Source organism: Eupeodes corollae, chromosome 1, assembly GCF_945859685.1.
Source record: "Eupeodes corollae chromosome 1, idEupCoro1.1, whole genome shotgun sequence".
Lineage (NCBI taxonomy): Eukaryota > Metazoa > Arthropoda > Insecta > Diptera > Syrphidae > Eupeodes > Eupeodes corollae.
Window position 1 is genome coordinate 7,737,004 of NC_079147.1, and position 22,282 is coordinate 7,759,285.

The following is a 22,282-nucleotide window of genomic DNA, read 5'->3' on the forward strand; positions in this document are numbered from 1 at the left end:
TTCAACCAACTTAAACTTCAAAGTTCAGACCACATCTAGCTTTGAAATGGTTTTGGGAGAAGCTAAAACTTTTTTTTGTGGAACATTCTTTGCATTGTTTGTTGGAATGTAGCTTTCGATTTCAAACCCCTCGACAGTACCGCACACCCATACATTCTTAATATACCCACCCCGGAAAGGATTTTATCCTGCGATGCTTGTATGTGAATGTTTTTTGGGGAATGAAACAAAAACGAAAACATCCTCCATTCCCAGCGCGCACACTACCAAAAACCAGTGTAGTAAGTGAAAGCCTCTTTTTGGATTTGGATAGGGAACCATTCCTTTGCCCAGTAAGGATATAGTTCAGTGTGTTGCCAACCATCCCATCGTATATATCTTCGAGAGGACTTTCGCTTAGCGTCGGATCGGAACGAAACTTACATTTTCTACTTTTACTTTTCAAAAAGGTTCGGGTTTGAATTCTAGTACCTTATTTATTAGTGTTACGGTGCGCTATTGTGTGACTTACGAAAGCAACTTTAAACTAAACATTTAAAGAAAAAGTATTTTCATCTTATTTGAAAAGTTATTGTTTCGCAGACGTACAAGAAATTGCTTTCGACAGTTGTGCAGCTGTCCTCTCAAAAAGTGCTCCCAGAATCCAGACCAGACTACTTTCGCTTTTGATTTTCGTTCGTCGTTCCAGGAAGGTCATAAACGGCTTCAAAATTAATTACTCAAAGTACCATCACAACGCTATGTCCTTATCGGCCATAGCAAAGGTAAGTCCCAATTTAAAGCGTCATTCACATCGTCATCGTCTGTTTGTCTGTCGTCTGCCTGCATTTTGTCGCCGCTCAGTAGCTGCCGCTACCGCTATCGATGTCTCACAGCTTTCCACATGTAGCTGTAATATAATACCTACCTCCATCCTTACATTCCATTTGCAGCAGGTTCAACACAGGCAAGGGACGCATCGCATTGATATTTTTATTTTAATTTAATGTGTGAATAAGTACTCATAATCGAACTTAATATGTACCTATATATGTATGAAGCGAAAGCAATAAGTTTGTTAGTTTATGGAACAGCGAACAGGAATAGGGAAAAGGAAGTAGGGATTCTCATAAGGATAACACATCTGGCGCATGCGTTGTGTTCGCGAATTTTGACATGACCAACGGCAATGACAACCAAAGCCGGCATTTTTTTTCTTCTTTTGTTTCGTTTCTTTTTTCTGCCGTTCCTTATTACTTTGTTAAGGGAGATTGTGCCCTGCCGTTTTGACTTGTATGTTGTGCTTTTTTGTGCACAAGGATGATGATGTCCTTGACGCCTTGCTTAGAGTTCCTCCAAATTTTCTCGGGGTTATTGCCCTCTGTGTGAGCCAAATATTTAGGTACCTCGTGCCTCGTGCCTCGCTCCTATTATTTAGCCTGCCTTACAAATTATTCTTGAAATCAGTATCAGTTCAGTTTCAGTTCATTCGCCTTTTGTATATATGTATAGGCGTAGCTAAATAAGTTTGTGTATCTGTGAATAGCTCCCGTCCCAACATTAACTTTATTGTAGAGGTTGATATACGCACGGATAGGGATAGGGAATGTATCTAGATATATGTGTTTAGATATTAAATAATTCGGATCAAGGAAAAGAAAAGTATATGAATCTCGTAAATAGGTACGCATGTTTCCTTATATACCTAAATGTAGGTAGGTATAGGTTCCTATATTGTTGAATTTGAACCCGTGTTTTGAGGTGAATGACCCGATAGGTACTTATATGATGTTGGTAGGTACCTACATTAATTTTGATGAAGGTGCAGGTTCTGATGGGTTTATCCAAAAATTTGTATTAGGATAGGGAAGAATGTTTTGAGAAAATTTGCGGTCTTCTTGTTTGGAATGAGGCTATGAAAAGCTTTAGTATTTTTGATTATTTTTTTCTTTCAAATTAGTGAGAGCAAAAATCTTTTTGATAAACTATCATCACATTGACATAGATAGATATTTTGAAGTTTGGTTCAAAATGGCCAATTATTAAGAAATGAATGGGTATTTTTAAATTGATTTCAAATAGGTACCCATAGTTTTGAAAGCAGTGACCTTTTGTTTTTCAATAGCAACAATTGTGTCTTAAAGTTAGGCAAGTTGATGCCTATTATGAAGTCACATACAGCCAACGACTCACAGCTTATTTGAATAAGCGTTTCAAAAATTAAAAAGAGTGTAGGTATCTTCAAGGGTTAAAAGTATAAGTTGAATTATTTTTAAAACCATGTTCAAAGAATAGTGTGGTTTGAATATATCTAACATAATTATACCTATTAACCAAAATGATAGGGAATAATAATTTATTTTATGTACTATACTATTTTATTTGCATATTGTTTGAACAAGCTGTTGTTTTTTTTTTTTTTTTTTTCCAAATTCATTTTTATTTATTCAATCCTTAACCTATCTTAAAGCTAGACAAAAATTCATAAAACTAGCCTAATTATCCATAACTTACAACTAACTTAATGGTCCCATACGGACACTCTAAGCTAAACTATAACACTAATTACTAATGCCTTTCGGCCTTAAGATCTATTTTACTTCAATTTAAATTTTATTTGTTTTGTTTTTATTAGAAAATTTTGAAAAAACTAATATCAATAACCTTTTTTATTTATTTTTACTTACAAACTACTTAAAATAAGGTCCTTAAATAAAACTTAAAAACTAACTTAAACTACCTATTCTACCTATAAACTACTTAAAACTAGAACAACCACAGCAGCAAATCTAACTATCTAACATTTTTGTTTTTTATATTTCGTTGTCTTTTTTTTTTTTTTTTTTTTTTTTTTTATTTATATTTTTTTTTTAATGTTTTGTAATGTTTTTTTTTTTTTTTTTTTTTTTTGTTTTTTTGTTGTTTTTTTTTTTTTTTAATTTTTTTTTTTTTTTCGTGCCACCATGCCTATTCTACTTAAAACTAAACCCTAAAACTATAAAACAAGTATGTAAGCCGGCCAAGGCTTAAAACCCCATCCCGACTACCCAATATCAAGTGCCGATTGAAGCCACCAAAACTGGTTCTCCTGCTTCACCCTATCAGTTCGGTCCCGTTCGGACACAGCCCTACTGAACCGAAGGAGCTCTGCTCCGCCTTGTGCCATGACGTCCCGATTGTACAGGAGTCGCCTATCCACGGTTCTTCGTCTGACGTGGTAGATTAACGGAACTGCCAACCTATCCTGTATCAGACCGCATCTATCTAAAAAGAGGAATGCCTCTGGGGGAATGAAGCCGCTCAAGCGTGCACTCTCAAAATACTCGTCGTTCGGATAGAACGCCCCGAAAATTAAATTGTTGGTCGAAGACATAGCTCTTGCAATGTGACCTCGAACGAGTTTTATCACGAAATTGTCAATTCTGTTGATTCGAGCCCCGTTGTACAGGACCTCGTTGGAATAATAATGCACATAAGAAGATTCGGCTGTTCGATATAAGCCGGTACAGCGTCGTAAACACTGCCGCTCGAACACCCGAAACTTCTCCATCTGAGAAGGGGCAACGTTGAACCACACAGGACAACCATAAACGATCAATGGCCGTATGAGGGCCATGTAGCAAATTACCTTCACTCTGGGGTCAAGCCGACTGCTAAAAAACAGCCGTTTCGTCAGAGCGAAGGCTCCTCTGGCCCTGGTCAGAGCAGCATTTATATGTCTGTCAAAATATAAATACTGATCTAACCAGATACCGAGGTACTTCACTACACTTTTGCTCGCCAATGGCTGCCCGTGAAGATCAACGATGACCATCTTGCGCCAATTCTTACACGTATCCCTAGTGGCCCTAGCCAACGGAGTCCGGAACAGAATTGTCTCTGACTTCTGGACATTTATTTTCAGTTTCCAGTCGTCGCAATATCGCTGAATCTTGTCGAAATCACGCTGCAAGAGAATTCTAATAACCTCAACCTTTCGGGCCGTTCTGTACGCAATTAGATCGTCGGCGTACGCAATTGCCTTTGTAAGACTACCTATCAAATCGCTGGTGTAAATGCTGAAGAGAATCGGCGAATTCACCGCTCCCTGTTGAAGACCATTTTTAATTGAGAATGTTGTGGTAGAAGTTACATTGCCACTTTTGACAACAAACTTTCTACCGTTAAGCATATCATAAAGTATATACAACAATGGCTTGCTTATGCTAAGCCTCCTCAGTTTTAGGTAAAGACCCTCTAACCATACGGTGTCAAAGGCCTTTTCCAAATCAACCAGAACAGCACCTGTGCATTGTTGTTTTGATTTATTCCATTGGATATCAGAAACGAGTTTAGACGCAGCATGAATTGTGTCATGACCCGCCTTGAACCCGAACTGATTATCCGGAATTATTTTGTTGTCCGCAGCCCACTTAGTCAGAGCCCTATTAATGATCTTTTCGAAAACTTTGCTGATGCTCGGAAGAAGACTTATCGACCGAAGATTTGACGGGTTGGAGTTGTCCTTTCCCTTTTTCGGGAGAGGATGAACCACAGCGGTCTTCCAATGCACTGGATAATATGCATTATTCAGTGCATTGTTGAAGAGTGTGGTGTAAATGTCAATTGCTTCCGCCGGTAAATGTCTTAGTACAACGTTGGATATACCATCGACACCTGCTGACTTTTTATTTTTTATTGAGTTGAAGATGAGCTGAAGCTCAACCTTCGTCACTAACAAGGGACTTGGTCCCATTTGGTCGGCGATTATGGCATTTGCCAAGGAATCGTCATTGAACCGCATGAAACCGCGGTTCTCAGATCGCCAATGTGTGATATCATTACGGAGGTAAAAGTGATTAAGTAGGGCTCTGTTTTCCAGGTCGTGGTTGGGGCGAATGCTAACATTCACCTTGTACACTTGCTGAAAAGCAGCTCCCACCGCCTCCACTTTTTCCTTCGGATCTTCAATTATATAAAAGTCATCGTCAAGGATGGCTTCCTCTGGATCTATTTGCGCTGTCATGAGTACGTCTCTGTTTTCTTCGGTTCTTTGGAGTTTCAGACTCGGAAGGTCATTGTCGTTCTTTTTTCTGAATATCTTGTTGATTTTAGGGAACATACTAGGGTCGCTCGAATTAACTGCCCGGATCTTGCAGTCCCAGTACTTGTTAATTGATAGCCTGTAGTTCTCCTTAATCAACAGATTGACATTTTTTATTGACGACTTCAGTGTCCTAACCTCCAAGTCGTGTGGGTCTGTAAGTCGTCTGTACAAGTTTTTGAGTCTTGTCAGTAAGCCACTCTTGTGCCTACGTAGTGCGTCAATTGTCGCGTTTCTGTAAGCGTCCATTTGGTCCCGTTCTTTGTACTTTGGGATTGTCCGTTCCATCGTTCGTTTTATTGTTTCGTCCATCTGTTGTAAATGTTGGTCAATCTCTGTATTTGTCAGGTTTCTGTTGTTTGGTGGGGCTATGTCACTCGAACGAAGTTCTCTCGCTAGGGCATTGGTGAAACGAGGCCACCGCATCTTACTGTAATTGTAAGAATGCGTTGGAACGTATTCCTCCAACTCCACGCGTTCGTTCGGAATCTGCATTACAGCAGCTAGTCCGCAGTGATCACTGTCGTACTCGACTGTCTGTAAGCAGTTTCGCGGGTGATTACCCACTTTGTCTGTAACTGTCAGTCTGGTGTCGTACAGCAAAAGGTCCAGAAAGGAGCCGCTTCTTGGATACGATGGCCTTTCAGTAGCCAGCAGGTCGACGCCATATTCAACGCTGTAAAGATTCATCAAATTAAAAAGATGATTACCTCTGGGATTACTATGTTGATTTCCCCAATCTTCATGTTTTGCGTTCAAATCACCGGCAAAGATGAAATAGTTTTCTTCCAAGCTCAGTTTAAGTTCCCTAAAAAGAATCTCGAGTTCTGAAGCAAAGTAAGTAACCTGCGGAGCTCCAGCCGCATAAGCCGCAATCATATACATCCGCTTCCCTTGAGAGAGAGAGATGCATACGACGCAAACTTCTAGCGTCTTGAGCTTTCGCAATTCATTGTTGTATATGACTTTATAATTAATGCCTTTTCGTATAAAGAGAGCGACACCGCCCCCTTGAGTGGAGTCGGGCCGGTCTCTTCTTACGATATTGTAATTTTTATGAGTCAATTTGTGTTTGTGGTTTAGCTTAGTTTCGCTAGCCATAAACACATCGGGACTGTAGTCTTTCAACAATTGGAACATATTGGCTCTTCGTTCAATCCTAATCAGTGAATTTACATTCACAGCTAGGACTTTTAGGCGCGTCTCCGGCAGCGCGCCCATTATGGTCTTAGTTGCGCCAGGCCAGGCAACAAAGAGTAGAGATGATCTACCCTTTTGCCTTGCTCCTTTATCTGACTTTGCAGTCCTGTTAGTTGACTTTGAATGCTCAACAACAAGGCTACAATGTCAGGCTGCACCTCTGGTGCCTTAGGCACAGGGGCCTTTGGGGCAACCGTTGGTGGAGCCTGTCTCGTGTTTCCACTCCCTGACACCATTTGGGCGTAAGAGAATTTGGGATCCACGAATTTTTGTGTTGGAGCCTGTCGAACTGTTCGACTTTTTTCGGCTTTTTGACTGGCCTGTTTTTGCTTCATTTGTTGGACCTTAGGGCAACCCCTATAGTTAGCCGGGTGCCCTTGGTTTCCACAAAGGACACACTTGAGCAGGGTCAAATCCTCAACCCGCTCATTCCCCAGCTTGCACTCTCCTTCTTTGTGGGTTTCTCCGCACCTCACACAACGCAACTGCATATTGCAGTTGGCATTGGCATGGCCAAACCTCTGGCAGTTAGTACATTGTAAAATGCCGTCGTGCCTTTTTAATGTATCCCATCGTGCAGTTTGATAGTCGAGAGATGTGATTTTCTTCACACTATTAAAACTGCTTTGGGGCGATAATGTTACCAAGAACATTGGCAGCCTATAACCCTCACGCCTGGACTTCACCGTAGTGAACGGCTTGACCCCGATAAAATCGAGATCGTCCGTGGCTTTTTGACGGAGCTCAGCTAAGAGCTCCTCTGGTTCCGTGCAGGAACTTATGCCCTTCAGAAGGACCGTCTGGAATTTTTCGCTCTTAGGCGTATAGCTGAAGAACTCAGCGGTGGCCTGTTTGAGCACGCCTTTAAGTAAATTGTATTCGGCCAGTGAGAAGCACTGTACCGAATAACGCTTTTCGTTGTCATTTAAAATCTTTATTACAAATTTGCCCTTAGTGGCCGACTTACATACCTGTTTTAGGTCCTGCAGGTCAACCCGGTAGGTCCTGATTGGTGGCACCTTCTCTTTTTTGGGCTGTGGTTGTTGCTGTTGTTGTTGCTGCTTCTGCTTCTGCTGCTGCTGCTGCTGCTGCTGTTTCTGCTGCACCTGCTGCCTTGATTGTAGCTGTTGTTGTTGCTGCTGTTTGGCCTTGGCCGAGGTCGATGGGCCATCAGCAATTGGGCCTGTCACTGCAGCTGGTTTCTTTTTATTTTGCTCCGCTCCTGTGATTTTGGGAGCGGGCTTGGGTTGTGGTTGTTTTTGCTGCTGTGGTTGATGTTGCTGTTGTTTTTGCTGCTGTTGTTTTTGGGCTGCCTCTTGCTTTCGGCGCGCCTCTTGTTTGTTTTTAAGTGCAGTGAGGAGGGGCTCTATTTCCTCCTTGAGCTTGTTGAGACTTTCCTCGAACTGGCTGATGGCTGCCTGTTTGGTTTGCAGGGCCTGCACCAGTTCGGTTTCATCTTGGAGGTCCGCCACTACCTCCAAAGCCTTCGTTGTCGGCGGGACTGGCTCTGGCTCCGATAGGATTAAATCCATATTCGGAGGCCTGAAGAGCCCCTCTCCACCTTCGGACACGTATTCAGTTTTTTCAGACTCTGCGTAGTCTGAAAACTCGCTCTCGGTGGTAACTCCTCCTTTACCACCCTCCATTTCTTTCCGCATGTCCCGCCGCTTAGCAGAGTTGGCCCTCTCCACTTTGTTTGGGCTATGCTTCTTCATTTTCCTTTTTTTGATAGTTGCTGCTGCTTCTATCCAGTGGTCTGATGTTTGACCAGATGTTGTTGCTGTTGTTTGTGGTACTGTTACTGGCACCACCGTAACATCGCCTGACGTGTTGGCAGAGGTATCTTTCGATACCCCCGCTTTCTTCTCCTTAACCATTTGCTTCTCTTCCCAATCGATGAAATCAACAATTTCTCGATTATGAAAAAAAGCAATAATATTTTTCGTCGACTCCGCCCGGGATTCGAACCCACGACCTCTGGATTCGTCTGCAGACGCCACCTCCACTGAGCTACCGATGAGTTTAAAAAAGTTGTGGCAACTTGCCAACTTTAGATTTACTAACACACTTGGACTTGTTTTACTTGAAACTAAGATAAAAATAGCACTTCTTCACACTTTGGAAGTCAAATAACGACTGAACAAGCTGTTGTTTATACATACATGTGTACATATTTTGAATTAAAATGTTCTATAATTCTTGTTAAATGAATTACAAGTTGTTTAGAATCTATGTAGATCAAACTATTTTCTTCAGGTACATACATAGCTTTCCAATAGCATAGAGCCTAAAAAAGAAAAGAAAATAATGTTCTTGTGGAATCATATTGTCGCTTCCGTTTAAAGGACGTGATAATTCCTAAGATTTTAAGTTAATATTTAGAAATATCTAGAGTATGAAGAAAAGTATGTATGTGGGACAGAACTATTTCTGTAAACAGAAAAAGATTTTTAAAAAATTATCAAAGCAAAAACGAAGATTCTTCTTCTATTTAACGAACCAATAAAATTCTTTCATATCATACCCTCACAAAATTATAAAGAGGTCTTGGATCTTTTAGGAACTGCCTTTTGCTGATAAATTTCTTACTTGGTTTGTTCAACGCGTTATTGAAACGAAGTTGAAATCTTGTAATTTTCTAGATGCGTGTATGGACAAAGCATTTCTACAGCAGTTTCAGTTTTAATTATTGCATTAGGGTATTAGACAGGATTATTGTTGTTTGCGGAGCTAGATTATCAATATAAGCTTGGCAATATCCGAATAACGGTTAAAGTTCAATAAAAACAAAACTACTACAAGACATAAAAGATGATTTTTGCGAATTTTGCGGTAACTTTCATTGGTACAAGTTCAAAAAGAGAACAATTCCATAAGAATAATCAATCCATAAGAATAATCAACGTTGAACAACTGAAATGTTTTAAACGCAAAACAATCACGCTAGAAGTTGTCCAAATAAACGTTAGCCTAAAGATAGATGCAGAAGTCAAGTTCTTTTTGCATCTTGTAAGGAAAGTTTAAATCAAAAGTATGATTCATTGACTCGGGAGAACATTATGAAGTGTTCTTAATTGTAGTTTAAAAATTAAATCATTGTCAATAAGGGAGAAATAACCTTTTCATGAAGAGATGTCGATTTAGAAATGTTGGTCAAATCTTCTATAATTGGGTTAATTTATGACTTAATTAATGAAAATTGCGTCAAATGTTAAGAAGGAAAAACTGAACAAAACCTTTTACTACATATTATTTAGGATCTAAAACAAGCAAATTTTTAGAGAATTTTTAATTTTAATAACTGTGAACCAATTGAACACAACTCACTTGGTGAAGACATTTTTGTGTAAATGTACTTCGAGATTTAAGTCCGATACAATGAAACTTTTTTTTTCAATCAAGAGTTTAATTGCAAACCAAACGTGCACGACAATGAAAATATTTTGAACGGATAATAAAGGTGAATTTTGATTTTATATATTTACCAGTTCTTTAAGCATTTAAGCAGAAAGTAAGATGCATGGTTTCTAATGCTGGTGTTGAAAATTATTTTTGGTAAGAAACCTTTTTGCTGCTTGCTTGGTAAATCGAATATCAAGAATATTGCTTGAAGATTTCAAAACACGCGAGGAGATCAGGTCAGGCGAAAAACCAGATGTTTCTCATTTGCGAGTATTAGAATCAACAGCTGTGGTGCACTTTCCTTATGAAAAAAGGAAGAAGCTTAATGATAAAGGTGTGTTTACGCGAAAGCTTATAAAATTTTGTAATGTAATTTGTTTGGAAAATAAACCATTTGGAACGAAAGTTTCTGAAAAAAAAATTATAATTTCTTGACTTTGAAGATTGTAATGTGAAAGCAACTGAAATCAGAATCAAATTTTTACATAAATGAAAATAATCAAATGTTATCTTGAAGTTTTGTCCGTACTTTTAACTATGCATATCACTTAGAAAATCAGAAATAGCTAAGAAAGCAAACAATTTTATAAAAGCAATTCAGGAAAGCTACATTGACCCTTTTACTTACAGAGATGGTATGAAAAGGGTTTTCAAAACGTTTGGATGTTCATGGAAAAATGAAAGTAAAGATTTGAAATATGACAGAAAAATGCGATAACTGCGTTCTTGCAAAACGAGTTAAGTTACGAAATATTTGTTTTTCACTCCTCACGTTTTACGGCCGGACATAAGATATGTGGCTAATTACTTAGGCCGGTTAAACTGAAATCCTCATGGAGGCCCACTGAAAAGCGTCAACAAAAATGTTGCGCTATCTTTAAGGAACTTTATACATAAAGATGTGTTATTCGAGAGAAGAAAGAAGTGAAAGTTTTATCAATAGATATTAAGTACCTGTCATAAGATACAATTTTTAAATGCAATAAAAACAATATGGAGTTTTCGTAAGCAGTCGACAGTAGCTTTATCGACAACCGAGTTTGAAATTTATAATTTTAATTGTGACATTCAAAGTGCTATACATTATACACAATGTCTGTCATCCACTTGCGTTTATCATTTGCACATTTTAACCGAAATGTTATTATAAGTTAATATTTGAAAGCTTCAGAAATTATTGCTGATATAGTCAAAAAATCTTTTTACTGAAAATTTCAACAAATTTACAAAAATAAAAGGTTTAGTAAATAAGATTCTAGTGGGAGTGTTGGAAATGTACTTGATGGATCTATTTAATTATATACATTTGCCGCTTAAACAAGTTATTGATTACATAGTTTTCCAATACAATTTCGGGTCGTCGCACAGCTATTGAAGTTTGGGGAATTGATCATTGACTTGATTGCAATTAACTCAAAGTTGGTACCGTGTATTAAGGCCAAATTAAATTAGACTAACTTTCAAAAATTGGCATTATTCCACTTTACAAAATTGAAACAAGGCCAATTTAACAACACTGAAACAAATCGAATTCTTAAAATTTGGTCTTATTTCATTTGATTTCATTTCACGTTATCAGCCCAAAAGTTGGAAAAGATGTTCAGCAAAAAAGGAGTTCACACGTATAGTGCTTATAGCATTCGGAGTATCCTCCAAAAACTGATAGATAAATGCGAGCTGCAGACTTCGGCTGTTGAAAAGGTCGAAGGGTACCGCACAATACACATTAAAGGTTGTACGAGATGTTATTTACTTTAAGTAATCTCAACGACTGGTTATCGAATAAGATGTGATGACTTATGAAAATACTAATTTAAATGTACATATGTTAAGTACGTTTAGTACAGGCGAATGTCAGTAATGGAGCGGAAGGTTAAGAAAAAAATTTTACACTTTACAAAGTTCATTAGCGAGGGTTTCTCTCAAAACCGACAACAAATATTTTGTTACGCCCTTCTTTAATGGCTTAATACCTATCCTGATAGTTGGTATAATGTAATCTCTTTAATTGTCTTTATTTTTTCTATATTAACTTCCTATTGTATGTAAAAATTGTGATCAGTCCGATTTTTCAAATTGATAATTGTGATATTTCTCGATGTTTTAAGGTCTCTTTGTCTCACACATTAATAATGCTTTCAACTTAAATTCATATTTAGTGTTTACTTTAAAAATTTGGTATGAAGAAAAAAACTGCAACTAACGGTTTTTTTTATAAATAAAACAAAAGAAAAATCCAATTGACAATTTTCTGAATATTGTTGAAAATCGGTAAGAATTGATTTTCACTTAAGTGTTTCAAAGTACTAATTTCATTTTATACAAAATATTTTTGTTTGTCCTATCAAAAACATTACTGGATTTATTTAAAATCAATTTATTTAAATATTTCTAAGCAAACATCGCACCGCAGACTCTTTTGCACCTATGACCGGATTTAAAAAAAAAAACTATTTAAGATAAGAGTTGTTGTTTTGTTGTCAAGCTAAAAAAACTTTAAAGAGTTTTGCCGCATTGTCTAATGAATATTGCTTGCATCTCAAAGAACATCGGAGTTTTATTGGATTTTCTGTCATTTTTTATTTTTATTTGGATGAGCTCAGTTCATCTTGTGCCGGCTGTGAATGTCATGAAACTTTTGTACATGTTTATATGTACATACCTAACCTATAGCTTAAACAAAAGGGTAATTCATAAAATGATAGGCTTTAAGAATAAATGTTTTCATCTATCTTATCGAAAATTGTATGTATCTTTATAGTACATATGTATATAGTACATAGGCATATTTACAATACATATACTAACGCACACATACTTTGCTCTATAACAATAAATGAATCCTGAACCTTGATATAGAAAGTTGAATGACCGAGAAAAATCATTAATATACATTTATGTGTGTACTGTATACACAAGTGTTCATTGTACACAATATATACGAACATGTAGGTAGGCTACAGGGTTTACAGTTTGTATCCTATAAAGGAAATAAGATATGAGATTTCGGCATATTTGAAAAAAAAACCTACCTACTTCTATATGTACTGACTTGTGTAAAAGTGCGAAATGATTTTTAAATTCAATCTGACCTTTTGAACTCGAAAATCACATAGAAAACACATATGCGAAATAATTTCAATCCTTTAGGTAAAAAACAAATTACTATATGTCCATGTTGAGAACAAAATTACAAACGTTTAAAAACTGATTAAACCCAAATAAAATGCTGACGTTACTTTTTAAAAAAATTCATTTTAAACCTATGGACTACGTCACTTCTTTTCTAGGGACGTAGAAGTAAATGTTGACAAAAAGCACTTTTAAAGGAGTTGATTCATCGCCAACTGCAGTTGAAAGAATTAGATAACTTAAACTACAATAAACTTAGCTTACAAGAATTCTTTAAATTTGTGCTCCAATTTTTACTGTTCCGATGGTGTCAGCAAACAAATTACTGATGAAATGCTGTAAACGCTCATCAGTAAAACATTTAAGATTCCTGCTGTTGAGGTTTTTACTGATGGATCTGATGGTTATACTGGTAGCTATAGCCGTGCCCTTGAAGTCAAACTCTTCAGTCATTAGTTAAAATAAAAGCTTAACTGATAAATCAAATAAATTAAGGGGCCGATCAGTAAGATTTTTGATCATTTAACTTACTTACTTAAAGTGGCGCTACAGCCCTGTGTAAACTAGAACCTTACTCGACAAACTTGTCCGTCTTCAGTTGCACATTCCAAGTGAGGTGAGGTCACTTGTGCGCGCCACTTAATCCGCGGTATTCTTCTTCTACAGCATTGAATGTGGATTCGAAGACTTACTGGGCCGAAGCATTAGTTTTCATGCGCTCTACGTAACCCACCCATCTCAATCCTTGGACTTTTACCCTTCTGGCTAAGTCTAGGTCGTTGTACAGCCCGTAAAGCTAGTCGTTCCATCTTCTCCTGCACTCATCTTCTATGCATACGTGACCATTGATAATGTGAAGAACTTTTTTTTCATCCGCCCTTTTCAGAATCCATACGGTTCTACACCGTATAACAAAACGGTGATGAGGAAGGTCGCTCGAGGGTTTTACTACTCATTGCTTTTTTAGCCGAAAGAAACAGAGATTAGAAAGAGTAATTCGACGTGGAAGCTCTGCACTATTCTTTAAAGGACAATGTTAAAGAAATCGCATGTACCATTTTTAGAGCAGCGCGAATTCTCCCTTGTCATCCTGCACAAACGCAAGAGTTTCCAAGGATGCCAAAATTAGACAGAGCTCTATACCCTCGTCCCTGTAGATGCTTGAAATAGATGAAGATGTTGGTCGATTTGATGTTCTTGGGTTTTTACCAGGATCTGCCGTAATGTTAATATTTAATCGACCGTGGACTTTTCGCACTGATATCAGGTTTGTGACGATCGGCTTAAGACGTTCACATAATACGGCAGAGAAGATTTTGTAACCAATGTTAAGAACATTTAATGCCTCACTAGCTTGTGCAGTTAAGAGAGTCTCCTTTTTTCAGTATTGTGCAAATAATACTGATGTTCCATTCATCGGGCATGCATCCTTCCCACTATATCTTACAGATGAGTTGGTGCATACTCCTAACCAAATTATTTCCAGCTGCTTTGAAGAGCCCGGCATTCAAGCCATATTCTCCAGCAGCTTTGTTAGATTTCAGCTTAGACATGGCAATCTTCACTTCGTCTCAGATAGGAAAACGGGATTGTAGGCATTCGTTTTGAACACGATAGAGCTTTGTATTTAGAAAAATTTAAATGCACTATAAAGTATTCCAATTACAAGTGTTTTAATTTTCTAAAAGGAACAATGCATTTGAAGTTAAACTGGCTTTGAAAAATACATTTTAATGATGAAATTTCATTATTACTGAACAGCTGACTGTAAAATTCTATTTCGTTTAACTGATTGCGTTCCAATTTTTACTGTTCCGATGACATTATACAAATTTTACTGATGAAAATCAACAGGAAAAATTGAGTACAAAACTCCAGGTTGAAACCAATCATTAGAATTTGTTTGGCAGGTCGTTTATAGCTTTCATTAAAAATTATTCTCATTGAACAAAATTTCCTGATTGAAATCCACCGAAAAATGTTTACTGACAGAAATCTGTCATTGGAATTGTGTGAAATTAGAACATAAATCAGTGGAGCAATTCGTTTCACTTTTGAACATAAAAGTATCAGCTGTTCAGGAAAATGAATTTCCGTTCAGAAAATAAAAAAATACATTCTTAGCAAAAAATAAATGCGCAATTACACTTCTTTTCTTAAAAAAAATTTTATTTCGTATCAAAGGGAATCACCAAATTATATGCATGATAGTTTTGATAATAATGTTAAATATGATTGGAGCAAAGAAATGAAGATACTATTGTACAAAAATATATCAGCTGTACGAAAAAAGTCGTAATATAAATACATCAACTATTATGTCTACCAACAACTTTTTCGGAAAAATATCTATAGTTTTCGAACAATTTTGATAATATTCCTAATCTTTTCGTAGCCAGTTATAGCTATCATTGAATTCATCACTGAAACCAATCATTTGAATTTTATTGACATCTTTTTTATTATTGGTCTGTCATTGGACAGAAATTTCCTGAATAGAGTTATGCATTTCCTGATTATAATCAAGCATTTGAGATAAACAAAAATTTTTACATGACGAAATAATTCACAATTCCAACTCTGCATTAGGTTTTGTTCAAAGATGGTCTAAGAATTTACTAACCCTTAAGTGACCACCTTACATGACGTTTTGTCCGACATTTACTTGAATATGCGTCGCAGGTTGGGCCTCCATAACAAGATCAAGAATAGAAAGCACTCAATGGAGTTTTCTTCGCTTTGCACTTCAATACTGTAAAAATCCTTTAATCCTACTCGCTTTACGTGATCGCCTCCGTCCATTAAACCTGAACTTATTTCAGGAACGGAAAGAAATTCCTGACATACTGTTCAATGTTCATACATCGATTTCTAACTGGCTCAGTTGACTGCTCCTCTCACTGGGTTAGTAATAATTTAATTTTCAGTGGAAAAATATCTACAACTCATTTGCTTCAAACTTAACAATTTAACTCTCTTTCAAATCACAAAACTCAATTTTCATTAATGAAAATCAATTTTAACTATAATTGTCCCCTCGGACAGAAACATTTTCAGAGCTTCTTTATTGTAATTTAATGGTAACTCTGGATCTATTATTATTAAACTTTCATAGAAAGCACTTTTATCGTGTGAGCTTTCAGAGGGTTCTATTTGACAGATCGGAGATCGCTGCTAATGTTTACTTTACAAAGCTATTTCCATACCCAGAGTTTATTTTGTTTTTTTATCAAGTACGAGTAGAACTCTGATAAGATTCAGATTCTGTTCTCAAAACTCAAGTAGAACAAAATTTTAATCGACAACTAATAAACAAATACATTCCTGTCACACTGGTTTGCTGCATATATTACCAAGAAAATCAACTGCTACAACTTGAAAAGTTGATCTTCATAAATAAATAATTTATTTAAATTTTCTTGTTTTGTAAAATTTAAATTCAGTATGTCTTCTATAGCCATACGCTCAGCACCTAGTTTATTCTCAAAAATAATTTCAAAGAATTTAGTTAACATAAAAAGAGTTAATAAAATGTCTTCTATTTCATCCGAGAAGCCGATACTCTACTCCTACTGGCGGAGTTCTTGTTCATGGCGAGTGCGTATCGCATTGAACTTGAAGGAGATACCCTATGATATAAAGCCAATAAGTCTCATCAAATCTGGTGGCGAACAGCACTGCAATGAGTACCGTGAAGTCAATCCCATGGAACAAGTTCCTGCTCTTCAAATTGGTAAGTCATAACTTTTATATAAAGTGTTATCTGGCATGCGTGATTGTTTATACTTATTTAATTTTGTATTAAAAGATGGACACACCCTGATTGAATCAATTGCGGTGATGCACTATCTCGAAGAGACAAGACCCCAGCGACCTCTTCTACCACAAGATGTCCACAAAAGGGCTAAGGTTCGTGAGATATGTGAGATTATTGCATCTGGTATACAGCCCCTGCAAAACCTTATCGTTCTCATACACGTTGGCGAAGAAAAGAAGAAGGAATGGGCTCAGCACTGGATTACGAGGGGCTTCAGAGCCGTTGAGAAAGTACTATCAACTTCAGCTGGAAAATTCTGTGTTGGTGACGAGATTTCCATGGCCGATTGCTGCCTAGTTCCTCAAGTCTTCAATGCTAGACGGTATGTTACAATATTTACTTTAAAGGTTTAAATTTTTAAATTGTCATATCTATTTTTTCTTTTGATAGATTTCATGTTGACCTTCGCCCATATCCCATTATTTTGCGCATCGATAGGGAATTAGAGAGCAACCCAGCTTTCCGGGCAGCTCATCCATCCAATCAGCCAGATTGTCCCCCAGAATTGCCAAACAAATAAAATAATAACAAATGACTCAAATAAATTGATTGTGCTTTTTTATGAAATTTAATTGCACTTAAAACTACAAAACATACTAATTTTAAAATATCAAGCTTAAAACAACGTTTGTTTACCTTTTTTATAAAAAAACAACAACCTTTCGGAAAAACTTAAAAGATTTCAAAAATCATAAATATCTGTGGTCACAAATTTATAAAAAAAAAAATATAAAAATGTAATAATGTGTAAGAATTTTAAACTTATTAAATAGGTACCTATAATCTTAATTAATAAAAACAAAACACAAAACAAAAGAACGCAATTCAGGGATTATTCTACAAATTATAACAAAACACACAAACAAATGTTTATGAAAACTATTTACCTGTTCAAAACAAATCAAAATACAAATAAATTTAACAAGATAATCTCAGTCATTAATTATTAATAATAAATATGAAAAAATACAATACTGAAATAATAGAAGTTTCAATTAATTATTTTTTCAAATTTAATGGGAAGCTAAAATGCAACTTAAACAAATACTTGTCAAAAATAATTTGCTTAAGGTTGAAAAATAAATTTTTGGTGGAGTATTTTTAATTATTTTTGGGGTGTTTTTAAACGTCTTTATAGTTTTCTTTGAAAATATTACATGTAAATGTTGATACTTTACAAGTGCAAAATTAACTAAACTCGAAACACAACCAAATAAATTATTTCATGCTTCAGATTGATTTAAAAATTGCTGGCTTGCAAAAATATTAAACAGGACTAAAATATGTTAAAAGAGTATGTCAAATGTAAAATGCTATATTTTTATTCCATCTAATAAATAACGATAGTAAGACATTTTTAATGACTTTTAACATTCAGGTTAAACTAATAATAAAAAGAAATTTTGCACAATTGTATTTTCAAAAGCATTCAAATAACTTAAAAAAATAAAATATTAAAGATGGTAGAGGCCACTCAATTTAAAAGCATACATGTATTATTACGAAATGAAATAATTATAATTTAACAAAAATAAAATGGAAAAATATTGTGATTGGATTCAAAACCATTAATACATATAATAATTAAGCATTTAAGAAGAATAAAACTTGGACAAAGTCTCAATATTAGAGAACACTATGTGTTTTATTTATGTTCAAAAATCGTTAACAAACTTAATATTGAATTAAAAACCGTATTTTGATTTGTTAAAACTTACACTTTAAAATAGTTAGTTGTACACTGCCTGTCATAAGGTTGGAAGCAGGCATTTGCGAGGAGTAAAATCGTTATTTCTCCCATAACATGATGGATTAAAAAAACAACTACCTACTGGAAATGAGGGACTGTTGTGTTAACAACTAAAATTAAAAATTGGGGTAAAGGAGAGATTTAGCTAACGGAACTTTCATGGAAAATTGTAAATTGAGTCAAGAATATGCGAAAATTAATCGGGTCATAAGATTAGAAGCACAGCAAATAAATGGAAATAAAATGCAAGTGTTATATTTTGTTATGTTTCTTTGCTTTAATTAGGATTTTTATAGTGTGTGGTACCATCAGCTTTTAAAATAACATCAAAAATTCTATCTTTTAAGGACTTTTAAAGAGATTCCAAGTAGACCAGAGAAATCTCACTCCAGGCCAATTTGATACCATAAATAAGCGCTTCCTTGTCATCGTTTTGCTTTCCTCCCTCATGTAGCTTACGTGTAAGCTAGTCCCACACATTTTGAATTAGTTAATGTCCGAGGAGAATGGTGGCGAAGGCAGCTAGTGGAAGTTTTGTTTTGCGATTAGGAATTTTACCTCTCGGGCTGCTTAACAATCCATGGAATTGGTCCAAAAAGCTCGATAATATTGGGGAATACTGATTCCAGGAAGGCTTTGTATGTTTTCCCTTGTCATTTGGTATCTTGGACTACCATTTATAGCGCCATAAAATAAAATTGAGCCCCTGAAGATAACGCCTCCTTTTGTGCATTTAACAGTGGATACGCTGGCCTTAACATTAGCTTTCTCCCTAATTTTAGCTGCGAATAAAGCTGAATTTGACCCTATTCTAAGCATACTTCGCGGCTCGCGAAGTCTTACGGCAGAGGAAGTGTTTTTTTTTTAATTTTCCGAGAAAGACGATGGTTTTTTAAATGATTGCTGACACAATGATCACTTCGATTTCGCAAAGAATTAAAGACCTTTAGAGCAATCAAAATAATCGTGCTTTTGTAAATTACAGTCATAGTGATCAATGCGGGTTAACAACAACATTGCCTATTCCGTATTTTAAATCAATTCCAAAGCACACAGACTACACAATCCTAACACAATCACTAACAAATATATGGGTGTGAAGGTACGATCCTAAACAAACCTAGAAGAGGACGAAAATTCGAGGTAAACCTCAAACTTGGCGGTCGAAATGGTGACACTTATTGAAAGACCAGTCGCGTTCTTCGGAAGAATGGTTTTAAAGGCAGAGTTGCTCGGAAAAAACCTCTTATTTCCAAAATTAATAGGCGAAAAACTCTTAAGTTCGCTAAAAAGCATCTCAACAAATTCCAAAGTTTCTGGAACGATGTTTTATTCTTGAAGTAGACCAATATTAATTTATTTGGGTCTGACGGAAAGCAGATTGTTTGGAAAAAGCCCAATAATCAGTTCAAGACAAAGAATTTGCTTACCACTGTTAAGCATGGGAGAGCAAATGTTATGCTATGGAAGCCAATGGTGGCAAATGGGAACTTTGAATCTATTGACACAATTACATTTTTGGACGTTCTTAAAAGAAATATGCGTCAGTCTGCGGAAAAACTGAATTTATCAGCAATCTTTTACTTTCAAAAAAATAACGATCCAAAACACACATCGTGAGGGAATGGTTGCACAAGACCTCACCTCAGTCATCGGACCTCAATCCCATCGATCATTTGTGGGAAAAAATAAAGCAAAGTTTGCAGAATTGCAACTCAACCAACAAAAGTCAATTGAAATCGAAGATCACGGAATTTTGTGAAAATATAAACCCTTCTTTTACTACAAAATTGTTGAATCAATACTGCGGCGACTATTAGCTGTGGTTATGGCTAAAGGGCCACCGTACAAAATATTAAAATTTTAATTTGACCACTCATTAACATTTTTTTATGCTTTGAATTTCAAGTGTAGCGTGTTTTTTTTTTAATTTTTATTATTTTTGTTGAAAACGAACTTCCAAGAACATAAGATTTTAAAAATTTAAAACAACGGAACAGTTTTCTGCCGGCGTGTACGCTCTATTTTGAGAGTAACGTATGTACGATAAAACTATTAAATCTTGCTAATGTTTTAAATCTTGCCCTGGTAACGTTTCATTTAACTTGAAAAAAAAACTCTTTTAAAGGCAAAGGTCTGGTTAAAAAGAACTCGGTCCTCTTCATCCCTGACAACAATACTCGCACACAGGAATGGTTGAAAGTTGTCAGTCACTACGCCCTAGTTCTCAAACGGACTGTGGCGCCACCCAATTTAATTAAATTTTAAAAAGAACTCGGTATGGTGGGACGATCAGAACACACCCTGGCTCATCGGCGCTCTGCTGACTCAGTTGTAAAAGTCAAAGCAACTCTTTTTATCTTTGTATTGTCACTTTAGTCACACGCTTTTGTTCAAAATTCTCCGTCAAAAAATATGAAGCGTTCCTTCTATTTCTGATTTAAGGATCTGTAAACCAAGAGTATGTAGCTACATATATAAAGTTAGGTCTAAGCAAATCAAACCAGCTTTGCTGACACGAATTAACCTTTTACGAATTTGATGCGCTGTCACCGGCCCACTCCATTCTAAGAATTGTTGCCCATTAAACTCACACAAAAATTGTCATTGCGGGCGAAGGAAGGTATGTTGTAGACGAGCCAACTCGAATTATTGACGATGTAGATCAATCCGCAAACTCCCTAGACTTGTTTCTTACCTCTGACCCTAATAAGTACACAATAAGTGTATTACAACCCTTAGGCATATCAGACCATTGTGTCATATCTACAAATTTCTCAAGTCAAAACAAAAAAATTTAAGAAAAAAACTCCTATGAAAACCGTTTGGCAGTATGGGACGGTCCCAACGTATTCCTTAGGAACTTCAACTGGTCACTATGCTTATGCTTAGCTTAGCAGAACAATTGTAAATCTGTCCACCTTTTTCCCACTCTTTATCGCTGACATTTTTATTTTTGTAATATTTGTGGGTGTCCTGCCGTAGCACTGGGTGGCTTTAAAATAAAAGATAAAAACAAAATAAACTGGGTGGCGCAACAGTCCGTTGAGAACTAGGGCCTAGTGACTTACAAATTTCAACCATTCCTGTGTGCGAGTAATGTTGTCAGGAATGTAGGGGACCTACAGTTTATATGCCGAATCCGAACGGCAAATTTGATAAAGCACTTTTTCATGACAAGAGTTACTCTTATAGAATTTGTCAATTCCTCGCAAAAGGCAATACCCGTGAAAGACTTTAGATGGCATAGGCAGGGATCGGACCCAAGACCTCTGGCAAGACAGTTCAACGCACTAACCATCATGCTTCGGGTACTACTTACTGGGCGGCAGCTGAAATTAAACTTTCAGTGTTTATTTTACACATTTTTTTCTACGTCGCTCAGCGATCGCCTGAAAAATTAAAACAGATTTAATTGCACAGCGACGACACGTCGCGTCGCTCTGACGCTTAAAAAATCGCTGAGTCGCTTAGGGTTTATCTCGCCACTTCCATACTATTTCATGTGTTCTAATTTTTTGCGTCGCTCAGCGACTCGTCGCTTCGTCGATCAGTCGCTCATTGCGTGGCCGGACCCTAGCAGGCATATTCGCCGAACCAAATTTTTTTATGACCAGAAATTACATCCAAAAAATACTACAATGTCCCAAAGATAGTAAACATTTCAGGTCATTTGTAAGAAATGTACGTCATCCTCAGTTCCAACTCTCGTCCACAAATATACTCCCTAAGTTAGTTCGATTGATAAAGCCAATTTGCTTGCAGCTCAGTTTGCTGTTAATTCGACGCTACCATCAAAATATGTCAAGAGTCCGCCTGTTTTTGAGAGCGTAAACGATTTAATGGGATGAATCTTATTTCTTCCTCCTCCTCCAACTAACGTTTTGTCGTAAAAGCGTAACCAAATCTAAATGTCACT

At 36.4% G+C, this 22,282-nt stretch overlaps 1 protein-coding gene across 2 annotated transcripts; it reads left to right on the forward strand.

Moving 5' to 3' along the window:
• Positions 1-395: 395 nt before the first annotated feature.
• Positions 396-18,247, forward strand: LOC129938381 (probable maleylacetoacetate isomerase 2). 2 transcript variants are annotated; one of them, XM_056045908.1, is made up of 4 exons: positions 396-764; positions 16,352-16,529; positions 16,605-16,935; positions 17,004-18,247. In XM_056045908.1, the coding sequence occupies exons 1-4, from the start codon at positions 741-743 to the stop codon at positions 17,131-17,133; spliced, it is 663 nt and encodes a 220-aa protein (XP_055901883.1). In that variant the 5' UTR covers positions 396-740; the 3' UTR covers positions 17,134-18,247. The 2 variants fall into 2 exon arrangements, with proteins under 2 accessions (XP_055901883.1, XP_055901882.1); XM_056045907.1 differs by lacking the exon at positions 396-764 and having other exon boundaries at positions 16,043-16,529.
• The last annotated feature ends 4,035 nt before the right edge of the window (positions 18,248-22,282 follow it).

Bases quoted from the DNA above. Each gene is read 5' to 3' on its own strand.
- LOC129938381 (XM_056045907.1), top strand. From the start codon at position 16,241: ATGTCTTCTATAGCCATACGCTCAGCACCTAGTTTATTCTCAAAAATA. The intron at 16,530-16,604 runs GTAAGTCATAAC...TTGTATTAAAAG, and splicing joins AGTTCCTGCTCTTCAAATTG to ATGGACACACCCTGATTGAA. The intron at 16,936-17,003 runs GTATGTTACAAT...TTCTTTTGATAG, and splicing joins CAAGTCTTCAATGCTAGACG to ATTTCATGTTGACCTTCGCC.